This window comes from Vipera ursinii (genome assembly GCF_947247035.1).
Source record: "Vipera ursinii genome assembly, chromosome: 1".
Classification (NCBI taxonomy): domain Eukaryota; kingdom Metazoa; phylum Chordata; class Lepidosauria; order Squamata; family Viperidae; genus Vipera; species Vipera ursinii.
In genome coordinates this window covers 75,225,049-75,249,826 of record NC_139512.1, presented here as the reverse complement: position 1 = coordinate 75,249,826, position 24,778 = coordinate 75,225,049, and the positions used below count along the sequence as shown (strand labels likewise).

The window sequence follows — 24,778 nt, the reverse complement described above, 5'->3', positions numbered from 1 at the left end:
TCAAACTGAGATCTGGCCAATGCAAAATAAAGTGAGATTTCTCTATGTGCTTCAGAAATTATATATCGTTTGATGCTGACTAGATCTGAATATGCCTTTCTTGGAACCACATTATAAATTCACACAGATTTTTGGCAATTATCACAATAGTTTAAGGTGCATTCAAATTTGTTCACAGGTGTCACATGGAGGGAGAAGCAAGCTATGAAATGTTTCTTGACATAATACTTGTGACTTACATTCTTGAAGGAGATGCCAAGAAGCTAGTGTAAGAGAATACGGATTTTGAAGTGATACATCTTTTGAGAATTCTATCATACTTCAACACAAATGTTTTTTTACAAAAATATAGCTGATAATTAAAATGCATAGTAAATTATGCAGCAAAATAAATTATATAATTGGGGTGGTAAACAATAAATTGCAATTAGTCATATGAACTTAATAGTTTTGAATTTAATTACAAAGAAAAGATATTAATATTTTACAAAACTTCAAAATAAAACATTTTATTAGGAAAATAAACCTGTTAAGATTTCATCTTACTGTTTATCTTTAATGAATTTTTTTTAGTAAAGGACAATAAAGAGAACCATATATTTCATAGACTAAAATACAAAATGTACAATAGAATCAAAATACTTAGAGATGCACACATTCAACATAATATTTTTGGAAAGTACTGATAAATAATACACTCTTGGCAAATTCTATAAAAATAAAGGTCAAACTATGCTTCCTTCTATCTTTTTTTCTTAAAACCAACTTGATATTCTCAAATTTGATTAGCTAAAATGTGTAAGCAGTAATTCCTGGCGAACTCTGTCAGCTTCAGAGTCGAGAGATTCCATGTGCTCATATTCTTCCTCTGGATGTTCTGTTTGTTCCGAATATGAAGAAGACCATATATCCATCCCATGCTCCAGAGAGATATTATGAAGGACGCAGCAAGCGAGGATGATGTTACCTGCTTTTTCTGGAGAATACTGTAATGTCCCTTTTGATCCATCCAAACAGCGGAACCGAGCCTGGAGTGTCCTGAATGTTCGTTCAATAATATTATGAGTTGCTGAATGTGCCATATTATATCTGTACTCTGCAGGTGTTTCAGGAATATGCAGAGGAGTCATTAGCCAGCTGCGAAGAAAGAACGAACTATCACCTATAAAATTAAGGAAAAAATTATTCCCAGTAAATAGCAAGATACTAGTTTTATTTTCAAGCAACCGACATTTGAATCTGAAACCCTAGCAAAGGAAGCAAAATATACATCTCAAGCTACACATATTTAAATGTATTTATATTTATTTATTTATATTTATAAAAGCAGGCATGTTATGATGCAACTGTGTTTGGGTTACTTTACATGTCAATAAATAAATCAGAACTTTATTGAAAACAGATTTAGAGAACTAGCAATCAGCATGAACTTACCAAGTAGCCAACCATCTTTCTGCATACCAGCTTCAAACTGATTTCTTAGAGCTGACTGCTGAAGCACAGTGCAGTCCTGCAGGCTTCCTGGCCAGTGTGTTTCTGCACTTAGCAGCCTTCCCCTGGCATTACACACCATCAGACAATTTAAAGAATGAAGGCCCTTTCCATTCACATACGATAAATCCTCAGCATTGGGTGCCTTTATTGCTACATGATTGCAATCAACCAATCCTAGTACCCCCGGCATACCTGCCAGCCCATAAAAATCGTCTTTCATATGTTGTATTGACACTTCATCCTCTGGGAAATGAATAAACTGAGAGGCTCTTTCCACCAAGGCATCGGTAACATTGGCAACACAACGACTCATAGATGCTTGGCTAATGCCAATGGCATCTCCCATGCGAGTCTGAAATGAACCAGAAGTATAAAATCCTAATGCAGCAAGAATCTGTGTCTCTGGACTGATGGCCCTAGATCGTTGAGTAGGACGAGAAAGATTGGCACCTAGAAGATCCATCAAATGATAAATGAACTGACGTGGAAATCCATACATAGATACAAGAAATTCATCAGTAACATCCTCCAGCTTGAAGCGATCCAGTGTCCTATGTCCACGTCCATATAGCAAGAGATCACAATCAATAACTGCTATGGGAACAGCCATAGTAAGTTGATCTTCCTTTCTGCGTTGACCTTTATTAGAAAAGAATGCAAGTGGAAAAAAAGCAAAAAGAAAATACAACATATTGATAAAAATTGTGCACATCTCCTTTGCTGTTCTCTTCATCCTATTTCAGTTCAACATAAGTAGAACTGACTTAAGTAGAACAATATTTTAATAGGACTGGAAATTCATTTATATATAGGAACTCTCATTTTGTTTGATATTATTGCTGTAAAACCAAAGTACTGTATAACGTTCTGTGAATGCAAGCAAAAGATAAGTAATAAAATGTCCTGCAGTATTATGTGCCACACTCCTACCAAATAAATTTTATTGGAAAAGATTGAAATGAGGCCTCCATGAGGTTTTGCTATTAACCTTTAGCAATGAAAAATTATAGCAATTTTTCTGGTAAAATTCTAATGATTTGTTTTAAAAAAGCTAAAATTTTACAGGGTCAGGAAATATGTTAGCATGAAAGAATATACAATTAATATTGACCCAATGTCATATATAAAACTTGAAGTGTATATATTCCACAAGAAATTGGTACCATATTCTCCAAATCAGTCAAACAAGTTTAGGAAAATGCTTCCTAACCATTAATCTGTTTGCTCCATTTTTGTGCCATTTATATATAACTTGCAATGATCATTTACTCAATTTTCCCTGTTAAATAAAACTATCTTAACTTATTAATTTCCAGATCTATACAATTTAACATTTGATGCCAATTATATGTGTTTTCATCTAAGAAGTCATCATCTCTAGAAGCAAAAATACATGCACATTCATATCCCCAATTAAACATGTCTTTAATCTTAGAAGTATTACTTCTGTTGCTTAGCCCAATTTTTGAACTTTATCCCCAATTTGTTGCTTCCAGGTAGAATGACATATGTCAAACAAAATAAAAGAGGTCAAGTCTTGTGACTGGAGATTAATCTTTAGCCAGTATTTGAATACACTTAACCATGCCCTTGTTTGAACTGTCAGCAGCCTGCCTCCAGCCATAACGTGGCATTAGAAACTTGCTTTTCCTAGCCTCTAGAGTTTCTACTAAAGTATAATTAATATAAAGTATTAATTTATTAAGTATTAAACATTTATTTATTTAAAAACAGGTTTCAGATTTCATTTGAAAACATTTATTATTGACTGTATCCTTAAATAAGGGGCACAATGGCTCACTGGTTAAAAACACTGAGCTTGTCAGCTGGAAAGCTCACAGCCCAGGTTCAAGGACCAAGCACTGCGCAACAGGGACAGCTCCTCTTACTTGCCCCAGCTCCTGCCCACCTATCGTAGTAGTTCGAAAGCATGCAAATATAAGTAGACTAATAGGTACCGCCTTGGTGGAAAGGTAACAGCATTCCATCCACCTTGGCGTATAGTCATGCTGGCCACATGACCACAGAAATTTCTTTAGACAACACTGGCTCCCTTGGCTAAGAATTGGAGATGAGTTCTGCCCTCTCAAGTCGGACATGACCAAACAGGGGAAACCTTTACCTTTATATGCTTAAACAAACTGCATAATTCATTATTGTGTTAGATACCAGCACATTTAGAGGGGATTGTTTGTGCAGCCAAACACATTTCTCAAGCTACAAACTGTTCGGAGAACAAAGGGATCTTCAGTAATGAAGCTGGCAACATCTGTTTTATTTTGGTAGAAAACATGTTTGCATGTACTGAGCCAGAAACCCCACAACCACATTTTGACATAGCATGTCTTGCAGGTTACTTGCTGTGGTCCTAGACCGGGGGTCCCCAAATCTTCAGTACATTGACCCCTTCATGACATTTCAGACTGTTCATTGACACCCCCCCCAATATTATATGAAAGCAATAAATAATAACAGATGCCGTCAACCCTTGAAGGTCAATATTGATCACTTTGAGGGACTTAGATTAAGATACCAAGAACCATGTTAATTAAAGAGAATGGGAAGCAATGGAAATGGATGGTGCTAAAGATGCATGAGAAAGAGAATGGGCATTAGATATACATGATAAAGTGGGGCCTGAGGACAAAAGCAGCAGCTGGAGAAGGGCAGAGAAACATGAAATGAGCCCATTTTCAAACAAGCTACAGCTGACTATGGGTACATTATATTCTGTAATATCAATGTATTTATGATACAAACTAAGACTTACTTTGAAATGAGTGGCCCAAACAGCAATCGGCTAAGCTGCACAAGAGAACGCTTTAAAAAGTATGAAACTTTTCATCAATCGCCCTAGCCAGAGGCTCTTGCCAGGGTCAAGGAGCTAAGCCAGAGAAGGGTTTGCTTGGAAGTCATTTAGGGGGACCAAACGCCGGTGTTAGGAACTTAGGCTGTGAAGGATGTGCTAGATATGTGATCCAAGAAATAAAAAAAAAGTATGTCGTGGGGGAGAAGAAACAGCCTGCACACGTTCACCTTTTCCCCATCCTAGGATTATTCCCAAGGAGCCAAAAAACGCCGAATTCCGCTTTTTCTCCCCAGCGCCGAGAAAGCGAGGCGGAGCTTATTCCCTCTCGCACGACGCACAAGCTGCCGTTTCCCAAACGCAGATTCTTCACAAGTATGATTTTTTTTAAAAATAATAATAATAATAATAATAATAATAAAATAAAATAAAATGCAGCAGGCCTTCTTCTTCGTGAACCTATGAGCCTTGCGGCCTGATTCACCTGAAGGGAGGCAGAAATCAGACTGCGGGAGAAGAGGGAAAATATTGCGACTCCGTGTGAAAAGTGCTGCCCCGCTTTGCCTCGTTTGCCCTAAGAAGCCGATGAAAACAAACATCGGCAATGGCGGCGGCGGCGGCGGCGGTTGCGGGGTTCCGGGGGAGGCCGCGGTCGTGAGGCGTCGTCGCGGCCCCCGCAGCTTCCAGCGAAGAAAGCAGGTTAGGGGGCCGACCAGCCCGCTGTTTTCTTTGGCCACAAGCGTCTCTCAGACAACTCTTCCCGGAAAGAACGCCTCTGGGGACCGGAGTCTCTATTCGTAGTCGAGTTGGGGGCATTTCTCCTCTGTCTGAGCCTGGAAAGAGAAGCTGTTGGGGCTGCCGCCCCAGGGCCAAATTCTGGGTTTTTAGCTCGGGGTTAAAAAGGCTCCACCGCGCTCTTCACCCCCTTCCCTCAAGAGCCAAGCTGAGTATTTAGACTCCTTCTCCCCTTGCGCCTTTCCTGGCTGTATCCTCCAGGAAATTAGGCAGCGCAGCCGGTCGCTTGTCCAGTTGGAGACGGAGGCTCCTTAGTGCTTTTTCCTTAGTTGGACAGAGAAAGAAGATCCTCAACAGGAAGAAAGGAGGCGTCTTCCATCCCGTAACCAAGACGAGAGAGGTCGAGAGGAAGAGACGCCAGAGGAATATGGCCAAGCAAAGAGGCTAGGATAAGCCTCTGGGTTAATCCCGGGATGAAACTACGAATTGTCATCTCAGCCTCTCTTGTGCAGGTAATGATTAATACCTCTTGCATCTCAAATGTACACAGATCTTCGTAGGTTACGTTTACAAATAGACCGCTCTTCATGTGAATGATAATAAAACAAGGAGCAGGTGAGATGATGTGTGGAATATTGAATTGCAGAAACAAAAGAAAATTGTGCCTGCGATGTCTACACACTCTAGTCCAGCTTTTGGATTTGGGAAGGGTTGGTGGATGATCATCTGGATCAGGGGTCTTCAAACTTGGTCCTTTTATGACTTGTGGACTTCAACTCCCAGAATTCCTCAGCCAGCTGGCTGAGGAATTCTGGGAGTTGAAGTCCACAAGTCATAAAAGGGCCAAGTTTGAAGACCCCTGATCTGGATGGATGAGTGAAAGCAGAAAATGGGCAGGGCAGTTTGACCTCTTAATTCTCCTAACAGACTATCAGCCATGATATGTATCTTCCTGGGTTATATTTCTAGTTGGTGTTTGGGATAGATTTGCATATTTCATTCATTCATTCATTCATTTAAGCTAATGTGCTTGTGTGAGTGAATGTAGCCACCTGTCACTTTTAAATAAATCGTGGATTAACGTGTAAATTCAACTAATTTTGATTAAAGAAAACATGGCTTACTGTGATATATGAGTTCATTCACAGAGCTATTGTAGTGATTCATATCTGAATCACATAAGTCTATGAAAAAAGTGACTTATAATCGTTTTCAAATGACCATTGCAGCACCCCCTGGTCAGGTAATCAAAATTCAGACACTTCGCAACTGACTCATATTTATGAGGTTGCAGTGTCCTGGGATTATGTGATAAATTTTTGTGACCTTCTGTCAAGCAAAGTCAGTGGGGAAGCCAGATTTAGTTAACAATCATGTTACTAACTTCGTGAGAGGAGTAACCTCCACAGTTTTCCTTTTTATAATGGTGTGCTTGTGTGGCTGTCCAAAATCATTCTATCAACCTTTATTGAAGGTCAGAGCCTATTATATCCTGCCCTCCCCAATGGAGATCATTTTATAGGATAATGTACTTCAACAATTTCGTATTTGCTGACTAGGTCAAAAGCTTTGCCCATCCTTGCTTTATGTAAAATTCAAAACCAGTTAGCTAATCTCTTATGCCACTAATTGTCATTTTTGAACAAAAAGATTGAGAGATTGTAATGTGAAATGCGAACAAGGTTCTGTTTGGAAATTTGGCCCTGCCTTGATCTTAATTATGATAATAGATTTTAATTGATCTATGAACACTAAATAAGCATACAGTGCTAAGACTGTATTATTCATTATAGTTGTTTAACTTGAACAACTTGTTTTTCATGTTTTCAAATTTGAGGGAAAGGAGCTTTTTATCCTTGCAACATGAAAACTATTTTGAACCTAGCATGCTCTAACCTAGGCATTTAGTGCTATCAAGTCTGGCTCAACATTAGTGGCTATATAGACAAATGCTCACCATCTTGACTTGTCTCTGAGCATAGTCATGGATATTTGTGGACTGCAAGTAATAAATTATGATATATAAAATGTTAGTACTATACCTGCATAAGATATTAGGAGGCAAATACATGAGAGGGTTACATGCATCATGCCATCTTGACAGAATCTATGTTAGATTGTTAGACATCTCCAAATGTGGTTTAATAACCTCCTTGGTAACATTATCAGTGCAGGAATTTTAGAGAAATTAGGTTTATTGGTTGGTAGAGATTAAACTGTATATCTTGCCTTTCCTGCTGTGTTCATGCTTTTGATGGGATATCCCTGTGGGCAGATGGTGTTTTATAGGTTATTGATGCCTTGTGCCTGGTAAATTATTTGGTTGTTAATGTGGTGTCTCATGTCTTTGTTGTTTGTTTCTTATATGGTTTGTGATACTATGATGGAGTGGATGGAATGGTTCAAGTGGAGACCTTTTGATATAATAAAGTTAAAATATCTGCTGCTTGCTTTGAATGCAGTGCTTCCAAGAATTTTCTTGTATTTTTAATCTGGCTTGTTCTAAGATTTCTAGTTTCCTATCTGAAGTTATTCTTGAGGCTATCTTTGCAGAGGAAGATTAATGAAGTTACATTGTGCCTTTTGAGAGTTAGTTGATGTTTGAGAATGCATTCTGCTGATTTCTGTTGTTTGTTTTCTATAGTGTAATTCAGAATCCTTGCATTTTATTTTGTAGTTGATTCCCTATTTGATATTAGGTCTTTGGCTACACTCATTATTCTTGGTAGGTACATGTTGGGGTATGTGCCATATTTATTCCAAAGAGCTAGGATAGTGTGTTAGTAGATTCTAAAGTACTTTAAAAGGGGGTACAGTTCTTTTTGTAGAATGTGCATTGAAAGACATGTAGAGAGTATATTTCTGCTTTCTGTAATCTTGGTTTGCTATGTATATCTGTGTCCACAGCACTTCCAAGGACTCTCCAATAATATGTTTGATCTATCCACACATTTTATCTGTCTTCTGGTTCTCTCAACTTTTAACAAGCATAGTTGTTGTTTTTTCTAGTGTACTATCTGATCACATCATCTGTCTAAAATGGCTTTAAGCTTCTTTATCATCCCTCAATGCAACAATCTTCCTCTTCATTAAAACAGCATTCTATTGTATTGACCACACACACACACACACACACACACACACGGCATCAGCTGCTGCTGAATTCAGTTTCATATCTACTCTGAATAAACTTACATCATGAATGTCAGCACTTACTCATTGTCTCACATTACATTTCCTAGAAGTCATTTCACCAGTGATTAATCTTATTCACTACATAACTCTATCAAGTTCATGGGGTTAAATAAAAAGTTAACTTGATTTTGCTCCTCTAGTTTTGTTACAACTGAGGTGATTCTGAACGTGCAGATAGTTACAATAGTTCAGAATGTAATATTCACTGAATCTTTTTAATTTCTGTTTATCTATTCTAATTGAATAAACTGATTTCAACAGTAGTGGGTGGCTGACTTAAAATCTACTTGTTGATGTTTAAGACTAGTTTGGCTGAATAATAGCAAGAAGACTTATAAGACTGGAAATGTGAAATCATTTTTTTTGTCCTATTTCAGACTTTCATATGCAATGGATACTGACCTCAGCTCCCAGGACAGGAAGGACTTGGACAAGTTCATAAAATTTTTTGCTTTGAAGGTAATTATTTGTGTATTATGTTTAGACTACAACATAACAAAAGCTAAAGTTTTGCCCAACAATTCAGTGGCAGTAACACAAAAATGTATAATCGAATTCTGTAACATTTTTTAAAATTAAGAAATTAGAAGAAATTAAGAATTTCAGGAACATCTTTTCAGTTGTATGATTTTAGGCCTTAAAAACAGAATACTGAATTTCAGTGCTAAAGTTAACACAACTCTAAAGATGCAGCCCTTTTTCCTCAGTTATAAAATAATAAAAATGTGAATTCTACATTAGGGGCTCTTGTACTTGCTCAGAGTCTGAAGAACGTCTTCAAAATTTATGTCATTTTTAATTCTGTCTTTTTTAATGTTGCTTTATTCTGTTTTAATTAGCCACCCAAAGTCATGCATATGAGATGGGCACCCTATAAATTTATTAAATAAACAAAAAGCTTTTTTGAAGTGCACAGCCTTAATTCAAAGAAACTATAGATAAAATTGTTAAAGAGATATAGGGAAAGTTGTATGATTTCCTAAAGTGTTCTGCTCAGTATCTGAGCGATTAAGAATGCACACATATATTTCTGACTTCTGATATTTAACAGTTGAGTAATTTGGCTTTTGTACCTCCTTTATTTTTTTTTCAATATGGTGTTCTCTACTTGACTTTTTGACTATTTGTCTTTTCTCAATGTAGTAAGCGTGTTTTGTCTTTCAGACCGTACAGGTGATTGTGCAGGCCCGACTGGGAGAAAAAATCTGCACTCGCTCATCCTCCTCACCAACAGGCTCTGACTGGGTAAAAAGTATTTTTGAGATCAATCCCTGTGTTATGTCATTCCTTTTGCCACATTAAATGCACATGATTTCTACTTTTCTTCTCTTGTAAAAGTAGTTGTATAAATATAGAACGTATCTGAGCAATTCACTCTTTTTGCAAGTTCTTATTAGATCTTCTGATTGAGCATTTGTGACTGATACGAGATCTCTAGAGAGGGATAGTGAAAGCAAATGGGATTTGTGCATATCTCTGTGTTTGTATATTTCCTCTACAATAGTAGGAAATCAACATTTATTAATCTGCAGTGTATGACAGGAATGGATATTTTGCTTTGTAGTTATGAGATTAATCTAGTGTGAGCTGTGTTTTATTATACATATTTCTGCAGTATAGTAGACAATAGGTTTCTAAAGTAGGTTCCTGACAATTCAAATCTACATTCTTAATTTTACAGTTCAACTTGGCAATCAAAGACATACCAGAAGTTACTCATGAAGCAAAAAAAGCTTTGGCAGGACAGCTGCCTGCTGTTGGGCGGTCAATGTGTGTGGAAATCTCCCTTAAAACCTCTGAGGTATTAGTTGAACCAACCTTTTTTTTCTTATTAAATTTCATCTCAGATTTTATTACGTGGTTTCAAATCATGTGAAGATTAACCGGAGAGGGTTCAAGTGAACCACTGCTGGCAGCATTATAATGTTCATTTTTATATAAAAAGCAGCAACTACTCTGTTTAAATCACTGAAATATTGTTACGCATAGGATCTTCTTTCCAGGAATTCTATTTGGAACTGCCTTAAATGATGATATAGTGGATAGAACTATCTTATCTTCTACTAAAATACTGGTTCTAATAATCTTTAACTGAGTGAAATGGTACAGCATGGGACAACAATTTTTGAACCAAGGTACTTCAAATGGACTAACTTGCAGAATGCATCCAAAATCCAGGATCCAATTCCCTTTTAATTGAAATTTGGCAAGTTTTATAAAACATTGTATCAACCCATTATTTTATGTCCTGCATTCTGCAGTGACAAAACTTGAGCTTCTTTTGTGTGACATTCTTTCAGGTATATGAAGGTATCACTCTTCATAATTTGGAAACTGTACTAATGTTAACTCAGCCTGTAGTTTCATTTGTCTTGTTTTCAGCAACACTCATTGACTCATCTGTACTAGGTACCTTTTTTACAAGTAAAAGTTTTGTAATTATAAAGGCTTGATTAAAATGTTTTTTTCCACTGCAGGGAGATTCCATGGAGCTGGAAATCTGGTGTTTGGAAATGAATGAAAAGTAAGTAACTGTTTAAAGTATTTTCAATCTTACCGTTAGTGGGGGGAAAAATCTGTTGGAAAGATTCAACCAATAACAGAAAGGACACTACCTGTTCCTAGGATGCTTGGAACCTAAAAGGAATAGTGTAAAAAAAAAGAGAAGTGAGAAGAGAAACAATGCAAATAAAAAACACATTTACCAGTTTTAAAGCTATAATGGTACTGTAAACAATAGGCTTGAATGTAAACAGTTAATATTAGTGAATCTCTAGAACCAATGGGCAGAGGAGACTTCTTGTTAAGGATAAATAACAAAACACTGGTTCCCATTTTTTTCTTTACATTTTAAAATGTGCATAAGGTAAAGGTAAAGGTTCCCCCGCACGTGCGTGCTAGTCGTTTCCGACTCTAGGGGCCGGTGCTCATCTCCATTTCAAAGCCAAAGAGCCAGCACTTGTCTGAGGACGTCTCCGTGGTCATGTGGCCGGCATGACTAGACGCCAAAGGCGCACGGAACGCTGTTACCTTCCCACCGTAGTGGTCCCTATTTTTCTACTTGCATTTTTACGTGCTTTCGAACTGCTAGGTTGGCAGAAGCTGGGGCGAGTAACAGGCGCTCACTCTGTTGCGCGGCACTGGGGAATTCGAGCTGCCAAACTGCCGACCTTCTGATCGACAAGCTCAGCGTCCTAACCCACTGAGCCACTGGGTCCCGAAATGTGCATAGAAGTAGCAATAAAAATGAATTACATCCAGTACGTCCATCATAATTAATTTACCAGTTATATTTGCTACAAATGTTATTTTATTATACAAAATAAAAGTCTGCGGGGTATTTCCAAATTTTAGGTAAAAAAATAAGGTGTTCCAACTCACATGAAATGTTTCCATGCAGTTTCAATCTTATTGGATGTGTTCTGAATTCAAAAGGGCCTTCTGAATTTGAAAATGGTTCTTTTTGAGTGCAGAACTCTTCCAATAAGGTCAGTTTCAGTTTTGAAATGTTTCATATTTTTCACTTCTATTACAGCTGCTTAGATGTTTCCTGGTATTTTACACATTTTCAAACATTGGTAAATTGATAACAGTATCATGCATAATTACCCTCAAACTAAGGTCTTCAGCATTGTGCCAAGCGTGCTTATTGTTCTGCTGACATTCCCCTTTATGCCTTGCTTGACTTTTTACATTTTGGGGGGAAAAATACCCCCTTTCAATTAAAAAGTGGCAAGCTGAGATATAGGAGCATCTTTATTTTCAAGAATGTCTAAAGAGCAAAAATGAGCTCAGTAAGCTTTCTTAGAGGCTAAAAATAATAATGCAGAGTAGAGCCTGCTAGCCCTGCAAATTGATAAAGGTGGAAATGGGGAAAAATGTAAGTAATCGGGGCTGGAGATGGTGGCATAAAGCATTGGGATCTCTTCCAGGGTAGGCATTTTGTGTGGGCATTTTGCTAGCACTCCAACAGTGTATTGTAAACTATCCAATTAAAAATATTTTCATATGTCAGGTAGCCAGACAGAAATTAGTTCATTTCACAGTTCCCTTTTCATTAAATACAGTTATGTATTGCAAAAAGCTACGGGATTTAGATAAATCTGTTATCATCAGTGAACTTCATTCCATTCCATAATAGTATTTTTACAGGTATAGTAATTAGTTAATATTGCGTTCCTGTTCAGGAAATGAGTATAGAATGGAACTTCATTTTAATTGGGATGAAGGGAATGTTTGTTCTAACAGGTTGTTACAGGTTGTTCTTGCTTAGTGGCTGCCTCATTTAGCGACCATTCAGTTATGATTGTGATGATAAAATATTTCTCGCAATAAAGTCATAAGAGTTGTGATTTCACTTAGTGACCACTTTGCTTATTTACCAAGTTGCCAAGTCTAGTTGTTATTACATGAGAACTACCCATATGCAGAAATTCATCTTATTTGCATGATGCTGTCATTAACCAAATAATGCAAATTACTTCATTTGCATCAATGTCATTTGTGTGATGATATCATCAAATGCAAATGATGTAAATTGCTATGAAAATTTGGCCCCATTGCAAATGAAGTCCATTGAGTTGGGATTTGATAAATCATAGTTTCACTGCATTAGAAAACAAACTTTTTTGTTTTTTGGTGCATCCGAATTAAAAACAGCCCATTTCCACGTTCCCAAAACATATCCAGTTCTAATTTATAAACAGTGTGGAAGAAACTGTTTCATGTATTCTGTATCAAACAAAGATATATTGTAATATGTATCCATTTCTTTGTAACTTTATGGTATTCATGGATTAATGCATTAATTATTACTTAAGCTATTGTTCCTCTGATATTTGAGAAGCAAAATTTTCATTTGAATTGGAATTAATTGGTGTATTACACAAGATCTATAGATATATTAATTTGCTTTGAACTCTGTAAAAGTATAATCTTTAGTTTTATTTTTTTTACAATGATAATTCAGTGCATATAGTCCTTGACTTACAACCATTTGTTTAATGACTGCTCAAAGTTACAACGGCACTGAAAAATGAGACTTAGAACTAGTTTTCACACTTAACAACTGTTGCAGCATTGTCACAGTCGCGTGATCAAAATTCAGGCACTGGCATGTATTTATGACCGTTGCACTATCCTGGAATCACACGATCACCATTTGTAGCATTCTCAGCTGGCTTCTGACAAGCAAAGTCAATGGGGAAAGCCAGATTTGCTTAATGATCACATGATTCATTTGACAATTGCAATGATTCACTTAACAAGTGTGGCCAAAAGATCATAACATGGGGTAAAAGTCACTTAACAGCAACTGCCTTGCTTAGCAACGGAAATGTTGGGTTAAATTATGCTCATAATTCAAGGACTCTCTGTATTTCAAAGTTGCTTCATTTCAGAACTTATCAATTCTTGGAATGTTGGACTAATTATTTTTATATATGCTTTTAGATGTGATAAAGAAACCAAAGTTTCCTACACTGTGTATAATAGGCTGTCTCTACTGCTGAAATCTTTGCTTGCTATAACAAGGGTAACACCAGCCTACAGACTCTCAAGGAAACAAGGTCACGAATATGTCATATTGTACAGGTAATACTGACTTTGATTCATCCTCAGAACCAGAAAATAGAACTTCTAATGCATTCTGTATTGTCTGTATCAAGTTTTATATTTCATGCTCTTGCATTTCCATTATTTTTATCCAGCCTCATATTTTTTTAACATGCTTGCATAGGTCTCTCTTTTTTTAACCTTTTAATTTGCTGTTAATCGTATCTTAATAAAGAAGTAGATTCTCATGTGTAATTGATAGTTTACTCTTTTAAGCTCTTCTTAAAAACTTCCAGTGTTGGAGCATTCACAACTTCTGGAGGCAGGTTGTTCCACTGATTAATTGCTTCTCTCTTTGGTTAATTTCCATCCATTGCTTCTTGCCCTGCCTTCAGGTGCTTTGGAGAATAGCTTGACTCTTTCTTCTTTGTGGCAACCCCTGAGATATTGGAACACTGCTATCACATCACCCCTAGTCCTTCTTTTCATTAAACTAGTTATTAAATGGTTGCATATTTCTCTGTCCCTGCCTATATATTGTTCCAGGCAAAAACAGTATAATCATACAAATTGTACTACACGACAAATGTCCATTAGATAAACATTTTATCCTAGAGAATAAGTTCTATACCACATTTCAGGAATAAACATATTTATAATGTAAACTTTCCCCACTAATTTTGTATTTCTTATTGTTTTTGCTGCAAGGAGCTGCAAAAATATTTATTTATTTATTTAGATGCTATCTAACTCTAAAGAGGTTTATTAATCTATTAAGTATATTGGCCTACTTGGTTTATTTACTCTGAAGGAAATATTGGTTTATTTTAGCTCTCTACTATATTTTTTTCTTCCATGATTTTTTGATATTTAAGTGAGGAATATACGGTAAATTGAATACTATAGGATTTAATATGGGCAGATCTAGACATACGTACATTCTTAAATATGACAGTCACTTGGCAATTTTGTACCGATAATGTTTAATGTAATTTTAATTCTAGTACGAGTAATATTAATGATAACTGAGAGTGGAATAATTTTGAAATCACCTATATACCCTATTTTCAACTATAAGCTCATAGATTTATTGAACTCCAAAAGTATATTGCTGTGTTGTGTTTTCTTAAAAGCAGAGAGAATTTAAAAGAAATTATGTTAATCCAAGCTGAATATCACTGATTTCATTTAATCCAATTTAATGTCAGTAATTTCATCACTTGAACATGTACTGTAACTGGCTAAATATGTAGGTTAAACTTCCAGTTTAAAGCAACTGAAATGTATTAATATGGGGAAGCTTTTTTGAAATCTAACGGGCAAATAAAAGTGTAATAGTCTGATATTATTGTGCAACTGTGTATTCTCCAGTTAATCTGCTATACTTATTGCCAGTTGCCTGGTCTAACTAGTAAAATATTCTTATATGATTTATATTTCCAAACTACATGTGCATTTAATGAATGACCTTGATAAAACTGTAGTTTCAGACAGAATACAAATGATCTGTCTGGCTCCTAATTTTTCTTATCCTCAAAATCAATTGGTTGATACTACTTTGAATTTTTATTGGTTATTGTTATGTCCTAGGGCCTATCAATTAAAACTGACAATATATCGATGGGGTTTTAGACCAAAACCTTAACTACAGGAATTTATTTGATCCTATATTTCTTTTGATTCTTTTTTGTTGTTGTCTAGATTCTGTGCCAATAATAATAGCATATGTTCTAATTTTGGCACTTAAGCATTTGCCATGATTCTTACTTCCTTTAATGCTGACATTAGTAGATCTTATGGTTATTTTATATTCCTTGTTCACAGAAGATCAAAAAGTGACCAGATCAAGGGTTGTAAAGTCATTGTACGTTAAGAATAAAAAAATCAAATTTAATCTCTGCCTTGCATCCTGAATCAACATATATGATGTATATAATTTTTTTGTCTGCCTATCTGTTGTAGGGTATACTTTGGAGAAGTGCAGCTGAATGGCTTGGGAGAAGGTATGACTGGGTATCAGAAAAATTTAGATCTAGGCTTTTTTACTACCAGTATTGACAGACTGTAGAAAATAAAAATGAGCAATTATACACAGATTCACTTGTTTAGAAAAAAAACATGTATACATGGATGGATGTTTGAAAATTGGCAAAGAATTGAAACTGATATCTGGGATTCAACTAAAGAATATATTCATGTGACTTTTGTCAATTGGAGAACTAATAGAAGTTTGCATCAATCTCTTTTGAGCATATCATAAGCATAATAGTAAAATTGCTTTTATGGGATTTAGTCACAAAGTATAGTATCATCGAAGGGACTCAGTGGGTTAGGACACTGAGCTTGTCGATCAGAAGGTCGGCAGTTTGGCGGGTCGAATCCCGAGTGCCACGTAGCAGAGTGAGCGCCTGTTACTCGTCCCAGCTTCTGCCAACCTAGCACTTTGAAAGCACGTAAAAAATGCAAGTAGAAAAATAGGGACCACTGTGGTGGGAAGGTAACAGCGTTCCGTGCGCGTTTGGCATCTAGTCATGCCGGCCACATGACCACGGAGATGTCCTCGGACAAGCGCTGGCTCTTTGGCTTCGAAACGGAGATGAGCACTGGCCCCTTTAGTCAGAAACAACTAGCATGCATGTGCGGGGGAACCTTTACCTATAGTATCATCTCTGAAAAAGTAAATTGGTAAGGTTAAAAGAAAAGCAGCTTCTCAGGGTCTATAGCTAAGTACAAGGTAGTGGTAATTTCCAAATAACAGAATTGTTCTTTCAGACCTGGAGTTTTCTGTTCCAGGTCCCATTTCAGAGAATGTCTAGAGATATGCTTGTCACTGTACTAATTTCCCACAAACAATATTGCAGTGAAATTAAAAATGAAGTGGAACAGTAGAGTCTGATGAACACAAAGGGTGATCTGCATGGACATCACCTTGGGGACTTCAGTTTTATTGGTGTGCTCGGCTAAGAATAGAGCAATAGCAAATCATTTTATTTTTGTGGTTGACAGTTATTAACTTAAAGAGTGGTTGGGACAATGATCATTTTTCTTCTGCCTGTGTAGGATTTCAGACAGTCCGAGTTGGGACAGTTGGTACTCCACTAGGCACAATCACTTTGTCATGTGCCTACAGAATCAATCTAGCATTCATGTCTACCAGGTGAGGACTTCTTAGTCAAACTAAATGATCTCTTCTCGGGATATTCTTCTTTAAGCCTGACAATCTGAGTTACTTGGATTTGGCAGATTGATATTGGTAGTTTTAAGTTTTGAGCAAGTTCCTTATTTATGTGTGGAGTTGCAGGGTTGAATTGTGGTGATGCTCTGCTCCCCATAAATTTACCCAAAAGAGCAGTATGGCTGTCAGAACAAGTTGTAAAATAAAAAGAACAGTCCTGTGAATAATACAATTTGCTTATTACTTATTACTTATTGCCTTGCAGGCAGTTTGAGAGGACCCCACCTATCATGGGGATTATCATTGATCACTTTGTGGACCGTCCCTACCCCAGCTCCTCACCCATGCATCCCTGCAATTACAGGTGAGGAAAGAGGAATCATGAATAGTGGAGGCAATTATCCCAGGGATAGAGCCTTTACATCTTACATTGCCGGGTAAGAGAAAATTATGTGAGTCCTGCTCACCACTTCAACTGAAGTGTAGTATGCAGAAAAAGCCTGAATTTCTCACACTACTTGAATAGAACGGATAGAATGAGAAAATCTTTAAGACACATCCATTCCAGATATCACATCAGTCAGTGAGAAATCTTGGGATTGTAATTATTTTTCCAGAATAAAGTGCAGAATGAAAATAATTTCTTTTTTTGACAAACAACTTGGCACTTGTTTTACAAATTGCTGTTTGCATGATTTTATGATAGCATGAGTAAAGCATGCATAATTCAAAAATATTTTAATATATGACCTTTTTTAAAAAAAACACAACACCTTTCCTGGGTTAATATTTTCTTCATAGGCCAGAACAGCAGTGTTTAGAAATGGGTTTTGTGATGCTCTGACACTACATTAGTTGTACCTCTCTACAACTAATAGCATTGAAATGAATTTATCAGTAAAACCTTTCTTTTTTAAAAAACAAACAAAAGAAAACTAAGAAAATATTTCATTCTTTTACAGGGAAAATTTATGAACACCTGAAATTCAAAATTATTAGATCCACCCTACCAGTTCCGCTCTTTTAAGGAAAGAGTGAGCTCTGTCATAATTCTCCTTTCAACTCCACCCAAATCTTCTCGTTCCTGTCTGTAGTGTTTTTATCCGTAGAGCCTTTGCTTAGCTACTATTAAACATTTCCATTTTAAAAAATGTATCTTTGGATTGTTACAGAACAGGTGAAGAAAATGCAGTGGCATATCCATCAGTAGAAGATTCTCAAGAAGTATGCACAACCTCTTTCTCTACGTCTCCCCCATCCCAGGTAAGTTGTTTTTCCAAATCATTTTAAACATTTCCTAGTGTGGCTAGCTGATAGCAAAAAAAATTGCTAAATACTTTTGCAATCTGTGAAGATATACAAAATGAAGAGCATGGCAACTAAACAGTGACAGACATCGATCAGAATACGCTTCCTTATGCTTAGATATACCAAGAGGTTGTATTTTTAATGAATAAGAATAGAGTATAGGCGTATGAAAAAATTAGGTCCACTTCAAGCTTGATGACAATCTATTGATGATAACATATACAGTCTCACCTTTTTATCCATCTGTAATTTTCAGATTTTTAAAAATTGTATACATAATTTGCAAAACATTTGGATTAAAAATCAAGACATAAGGCTTAGTTTTAAAACTGGCATGGAAATAAGTTTCGGTTCTTCTTTAAAGGCAGTGTTGGTAGTTGTTGGGAGAAAGTTAGGTTGCGTGTAATTGATTATATAGTCATTTTAGGGAGAAAATATTCTGCTGAGTGTGAATTACAGCTGATTTCTTTATCCCCATTTCCCTAGCTTATTATACAATGTCAAATCATACCTGATTTAGAGCATTCTGTAAATTCTGTCTTGTAGACTATTTCTTGAATAATTAATTGACCATCAACATTTGACAAGAATTACTTCTTAAGATGTTCTGAATTTAGTATTGCCATTGTCTTAATTATGTTTAATATGAAAAGACATCTCTTCTGGCTGTAATTATAAAAGTTATAAAATTTGTGATTGAAAAACTTGCTCTATCGTCTTATATGTCCACTTTAAATGGAAAACCAAAACCCCCACCCATTATCTGTTTATATCGGATGCAAATATATAAGGGTTTGTATTGTGATTTCATGGCACAATTCATTCTTTCCCCATTCCATCCCCTCTGCATATGCCTGTCTCCTGTTTTCACTGGAACTTCATTCTTTAAGCTAACGTAGATAGAAGTGGTTGAGCTCATTGGAATATTTGATAGTTTTGACTGAATTAATCTTTCTTCCTCTCTGTTGTTCCCAATAACCATTTGACCTAATCCTTAGAAGGCCCATGTATTTGCAGCAAAATCTTTTTCCTGATCTAAACTGAATTCTCGAATGCAACATAGAATTAAAAAGAGATTAATTTGGAAAATACAACAGTGAAATGCTAAACCGCTTGCAAATCATGAAGTGCCTTGCAGTTCTGTAAATGAACATTTCCAATATCTGTCTGGACATAACATTCAGTTCATCAAACTCTTCCATTTTCCTTTCTGAAGTTCTTTTCTTTCTCTTCCTTGTGTTTTTTTATGTGTGTGTGTGTGTTCCTGTCTTTGTATAGTGTGTATTTACTGTCACTAAAGCACATTTTCATACCCCTCCTCCTGTGGTGATGGACACCTTGAAGGGCCCTATGATGGGGCTGGCCTTTTCACATCAAGTGAGTTAATAAAAAATCTTGTAACTGTCTGTTGAGGGTGCCAGATTTTGTCACAGTCATGCCTACTATATTTTTTTTCCCGCCCAAAGAGGAAAAGAGACGCTAAGAATTGATTGAGAGTTATGGTATATGAGGTTTTATTTGAAATTTTGTTGCTGAGCCTGGGAAAAAGCATAGCAAGAGGATGAGGGAAAGGTAGGCCATTGCTAAGAGGATCCATTTATAATTCCAATCATAATACAGATAAGGTATTTTCTGTTTTATATAGGTAGTCCTTGGCTTATGACCATAATTGGGATGGGAATCTTGGGTGTTGAGTGAAATGGTTGTTAAGCGAGATGTCATGTGACCATAATCCTAGCTCAGTGACTGTAAATGTAGCACTCTGCAGGCCTTGGACCTGCTTCTCACCCTGCTGGGTCCCAGCCCCTCCTCCCTCCTCCCTACCCCATCCCTGACAACTCATTTGCCTTCTATAGATCTCCAAAGCTCTGAAGATTATGTTGGAAAAGGTAAGCAGGCCACTTCATCCCTTGGCATATGGCTCAGTCCATAAATTGTGGCTGCTCCCAAAATAATGCCCACTTCTGGGCCTCCCAAGGCCTCCCCCACCCTTTGAGGTACTCCATTCTCAATTTAACGACCGCAATGGGGAGAGTAGGGAGGGGGACGGTTAAATGAGATAGTCATGTATCAGATTCCATTATGGTCATAAATCAAAGACTGCCATGCCTGTAATGAAAGTATAAGGAAACAGTATGGTTGTGCAGATGATCATGCTAATCATATTCCTGGATAAAATGAATGCTGCGGAGTGGCGGGGGGAACCATCATTTTCAATGCTGTCTTGCATTGACCAAATTAAAAAATAGTGGGATTAAAAAAAAATCTCATAATACTAATGAGTGCTTCTCCCATTAGCAGTATGGTGAGATGTAATTTACAGGGAGCCATACTGGATTGGGTGTCACCTTGGTCAATAAGGACTGTGCTAGATGATGACGTTCATGGACATCTGGTGAACAATGGGGTAGAGGACTCAAGATGTTGGCTAAGGAATCAGAGCCAGCAGTTGCAGGACTATTGGAAGAAAAAATTATTTACCCATCGCAAATATATCCAGATTGAAACAGTGATCTGTTATTACAAATAAAATTCAATGAGAAGAGGATATCTGAAAAGAATGTATAGTACTAGTTCTGGAAAGAAAAAACATCCAGAATCAGAAATAACCGAACAGAGGCTAGTAGATGAATGTTGATTTATAATGTGAAATAAAGTATTCACAGAAGCAGAATTGGAATAACTATAAAGGTCTACCACAGGCAAAAAAAAAAAATTGAAGCCTTCCAGACTGTAGAGGCAAACCAGGGGAAGTTGGAGCTAGAAGAAGCCAGCATAGCTATTAAATCATTTTCGTTCCCAAACACCAGACACCTCCTTCACAGAATAAAAAAAACCCCTCTAATTAAAAAAACGAGGAATTGAAACAAAAAAATAACTGAACATCTAGAACAGCACAAAAACAATGGAATAAGGCTGCCTATTGAAAAATTAAAGCTTGTTCCAAAGAAAGAGCTAACACAAATATTAAAAGATGTCAATACGGCAATATCAACTATAAATGCCAGCTCACTGCAAGAAACAAACCAACTAATGTACAGCCCAGTTGTATTTGTAACTGAATACCTTGGGGGGGGGGGGAATCAACAAGACAAAAAGCCAAACAGTGCACCACCAAAATGGAAGATTAGGCTGGAAAATAAGATCAATATGCTAAAATCAGATGCAAGCAAACTGGAACGGTTAAAAGAAGCTGAAGAACAAGATGACCAAAGAATATCTAATTAAGAAATATTACTTAGAAACAAGGAAAATTAAGAAAACACTGGAAATACTTCATCAGCAAATAACAATAGCCAAGAAAATCAGCAGATATGAAGCTTGAACATTATAGGTAGAATCTCAAATTTCAGCTGAATTGGAAACATTTCTACCAAGCCATCCATGGAGAAACTGTACTGAACCAGTCCACACCTGACAAAGAAGAAATAATGCAGTTCTAAGCTCAACTATGGGGATGCTCAAAAATATAACAAGAATGCAGCTTGGATAGAGGTGAATAAGAATTTAAAAAAGAAACTGAACTGATAGTACTTGGAATTCAAGAAATCTCATCACTCTGGGCTTGAATGAGTAGTTGAAAAAAACATCTTGCAAAAAAAAAAAGCAATGGCAGAATACCTTTGTATTAGTCACTACAGCAGTCTCCTCCTGCAATACAAATCTGACTCGTTAATATAGAGATGGTACCTATGGAGTTAATAGATTATAGGATTTACCATCCAACAGCATCCAAAAGAGTAGAGGTTTCCTGTCATTTGCTTTAATAGTGCTAATTGGGATAACGATACACTTATACGCACAAAGAGATGCACACATAAATATACACACAAGCATATTTTCCTTAGCTAGGAACTCATGTACAATGCTCACAACAGGTAGTGTAATGCAACATACTATGCAAATTAGCGCATATATGTATATGTGAGAGTTTTAATTCCAAACTTTATTTTTCATAGAATCTGGAATATACATATTCTGGATAGTCAAAAGAGTAAGAGATTTAATACAAACTAAGTATCAGTTCTGTCCTCTGGCCCATCTTTTGTGGGTTTCCTAATTATTTTAATAGATGCAGTGAAATGTCTCAGATATTAATTTTGGTGCAGGCTAAGATTTCCCCTCTGATGACTAGAAGTTCTGCTTGGCAAACTTTGCATTTTACGGCTGAAATTCAAGATATTTTCTGGGGCATATGAATGACAATTATCTAACACGGTATTCTTTTTGGTAAGCTTCTGTCAAAGCAGTGGTTGTACCATCATTTGCACAGATTGTTTCCTTATTTAAAATGTTAAAATACTGGACTATAGCACTCTTTAACTTTCAAACTATATAAAGGTCATTTCCTTAATTAGTCCTTAAAAATCCTGAATATCAGTCATAAGTTCCATTGAAACCAGCTTAACTTTTTTGTGTGTGACAGAGAGAGGATTAGAAACAGACTAGCAATTTTAGTTTGGAAACCTGATTTCCTTTCCTTTCCTTTCCTTTCCTTTCCTGTATATCTAAACGTTATTCAGACTCTGCGGTTTCCCTTTCTCTTCTTTTTCCTCACCACCCCTATTTCTTAGCTCTCCAGCTCTCGTCTTTCTTATCAGCCTGCAGCCTTGGGAGTTGGATCAGCTGACTTGGGCTACCCAGTAGTCTTTGCTGGCGGCTTGAGTGCTACACATCCCCATCAGGTACTCTTAGAGGTTTGCTGCTCTCAAATGTATCTCATTGACAGCTAACACTTTTTCTGAACTTATTCTATTTGTCCCATGTCGGCAAAGAAAATAGGAGAATAGTTGAAAACAAACAACACTAACATTGTTTTTGGGATTCACATGAAATAAGACTTTAATGAGCATTCTTTTAAAGTGAGGACCTAGAGCAGACATGTGAAACTTGCGACGTCACGCGACGTATCGGGACAGTTTTGCCATTGCCGGCAATGGGGTGGGCGTGGCTTCCGCGTGAGGCTTCCGGCCCGCGGGCCAGCAGTTTCACACCCCTGACCTAGAGAATTAATATGCAGTTCAGATTTACTCACGTATATATGTTATTGCACTAAAGTGAGAACTTCTGTTTTTTTTTCCTGATATCACCAATTGCATCTGAATCTATCATTCTTGATTTGCATCTCAGAATGATAGAATTTCATTTCATCTTGGATACTTGGCAAAGCCTCAACACCTTATGGAACTTTGATCATTCCTTCTTTGCTCAACTTTTAGAAGTGTGGATTATTTTATATGATGTTTGAAAAAGTGGAAGACACATCCACTGCAGTCATATTTAATACAGCGTGGCTATAGCTGGATGTTTTATATGACCATGAAAATAGGGCAAGGTATAAATCCATGTGCATTGAATAAAATTTATAATTATTACAAGGTATTCGCATTAAAATGTTGCTCTGGTGCAAAGTATCTTACTTTTAAGGTATACTCTGAGAAACAGCTCAGTTCTGCTTTCTAAAAAGGTTTGAAGGTTCTCTGACAGTAAGCCAAAAAAAAAAAAGCAAAAACGGCTTCAGGGGATTCGGGGCAGCTGTCAATTATTCAAGTCGTTGTCTTCCATTTAGATCTACTTTAGTTCTTTCTCTATACTTTCCTATAAATTTGACTGAAATTCTTCCTCAGTCTTTGCCTATTGGTAGAAATCATTCAAGTTCCTGAGAAACAAAGCACACTGTTTCTTCCATAGTAGCCAAAATATGTCATCGATTCCATAATTTTTAACTGAAAAACAAACCCTCTTTTCCCGAATGACTTCAAAAATAACAAGTTTGATCTTTGTACTTTCTAGTTGGTCATTCCAGGAAAGGAGGGAGGAGTGCCCATGATTCCTAGCCAACCGATGCATGGCACCCAGGCAGATCATGAGAAGATAATGACATGCACTCCCCTGGATGGAGGCCACTATTCTGCAGTTACTCCATCTAGTAGGTAGGTATTTAACTTTCCTTAACTGTCTACGTATGACTTTTACAGAGCAAAATTGAACTTGCTTGAGAATTAATGGCATTTGTTGAGTACCTTTGGAACATCGTTCTTTGAAGTTCCTAACTTTTTCTAGGAATTTTTTTCCAGTTTTCTTCTACATTTCCTGTAAGTAGCACCCACATGGGAAAATAGCATAATTCTCAAACTCCCAACAATATTAATTGTTAAAACTCATTCTTGTTAGATTATGCCAATGCCACTAAGTGCCAGAAAAGGAACAAAACTTTTAAACCCTGCCTCTTCCCTTTGGAGATCTCTTCATTCTTTGAAAAAAAATACTTCGGAGGAAAAAAATCTTTCTTAATCCTAACTACACTACCTTAATTTTTAAAATGTAGTGCATATAAAGTTTATTGCTGCTGATAAGTCAAATGTCAAGGAAACCTGTGTATTCGTATGTGTGTGCGTGTGTATGTAATGAATGGACTGATGCTAGAAGATAAAGCATAACTGTTTCAAATAAAAACTATGTCATTGGTTGAGTACCCAGAACACCTTTAAAATCTAATTTTTAATTCTATG

The 24,778-nt window shown here is 36.6% G+C and overlaps 2 protein-coding genes across 7 annotated transcripts in view; one reads left to right on the top strand and one right to left on the bottom strand.

Moving 5' to 3' along the window:
* Positions 1 to 444: 444 nt before the first annotated feature.
* HARBI1 (harbinger transposase derived 1) lies at positions 445 to 4,822 on the bottom strand. The gene is made up of 3 exons (XM_083379559.1): positions 4,265 to 4,822; positions 1,435 to 2,133; positions 445 to 1,162 (listed from the first exon to the last, which is right to left on the bottom strand). Exons 2-3 carry the CDS (start codon positions 2,102 to 2,104, stop codon positions 786 to 788), a joined length of 1,047 nt encoding a protein of 348 aa, XP_083235685.1. The 5' UTR covers positions 2,105 to 2,133; positions 4,265 to 4,822; the 3' UTR covers positions 445 to 785.
* A 5-nt stretch (positions 4,823 to 4,827) lies between these two features.
* ATG13 (autophagy related 13) overlaps positions 4,828 to 24,778 on the top strand; it is a 29,894-nt gene continuing 9,943 nt past the window's right edge. For 2 of the 6 annotated variants that reach the window (XM_083379555.1, XM_083379553.1), the window contains exons 1-13: positions 4,828 to 5,547; positions 8,608 to 8,689; positions 9,395 to 9,475; positions 9,912 to 10,031; positions 10,708 to 10,754; positions 13,682 to 13,822; positions 15,746 to 15,786; positions 16,844 to 16,940; positions 17,224 to 17,322; positions 18,131 to 18,221; positions 19,545 to 19,643; positions 22,841 to 22,951; positions 24,060 to 24,199. In XM_083379555.1, coding sequence (XP_083235681.1) covers positions 8,621 to 8,689; positions 9,395 to 9,475; positions 9,912 to 10,031; positions 10,708 to 10,754; positions 13,682 to 13,822; positions 15,746 to 15,786; positions 16,844 to 16,940; positions 17,224 to 17,322; positions 18,131 to 18,221; positions 19,545 to 19,643; positions 22,841 to 22,951; positions 24,060 to 24,199 — 1,136 coding nt within the window. In that variant the 5' untranslated portion in view covers positions 4,828 to 5,547; positions 8,608 to 8,620. The remainder of the gene's footprint in view (positions 5,548 to 8,607; positions 8,690 to 9,394; positions 9,476 to 9,911; positions 10,032 to 10,707; positions 10,755 to 13,681; positions 13,823 to 15,745; positions 15,787 to 16,843; positions 16,941 to 17,223; positions 17,323 to 18,130; positions 18,222 to 19,544; positions 19,644 to 22,840; positions 22,952 to 24,059; positions 24,200 to 24,778) is intronic. The other 4 variants (XM_083379554.1, XM_083379556.1, XM_083379557.1 and 1 more) reach the window with 4 other exon arrangements.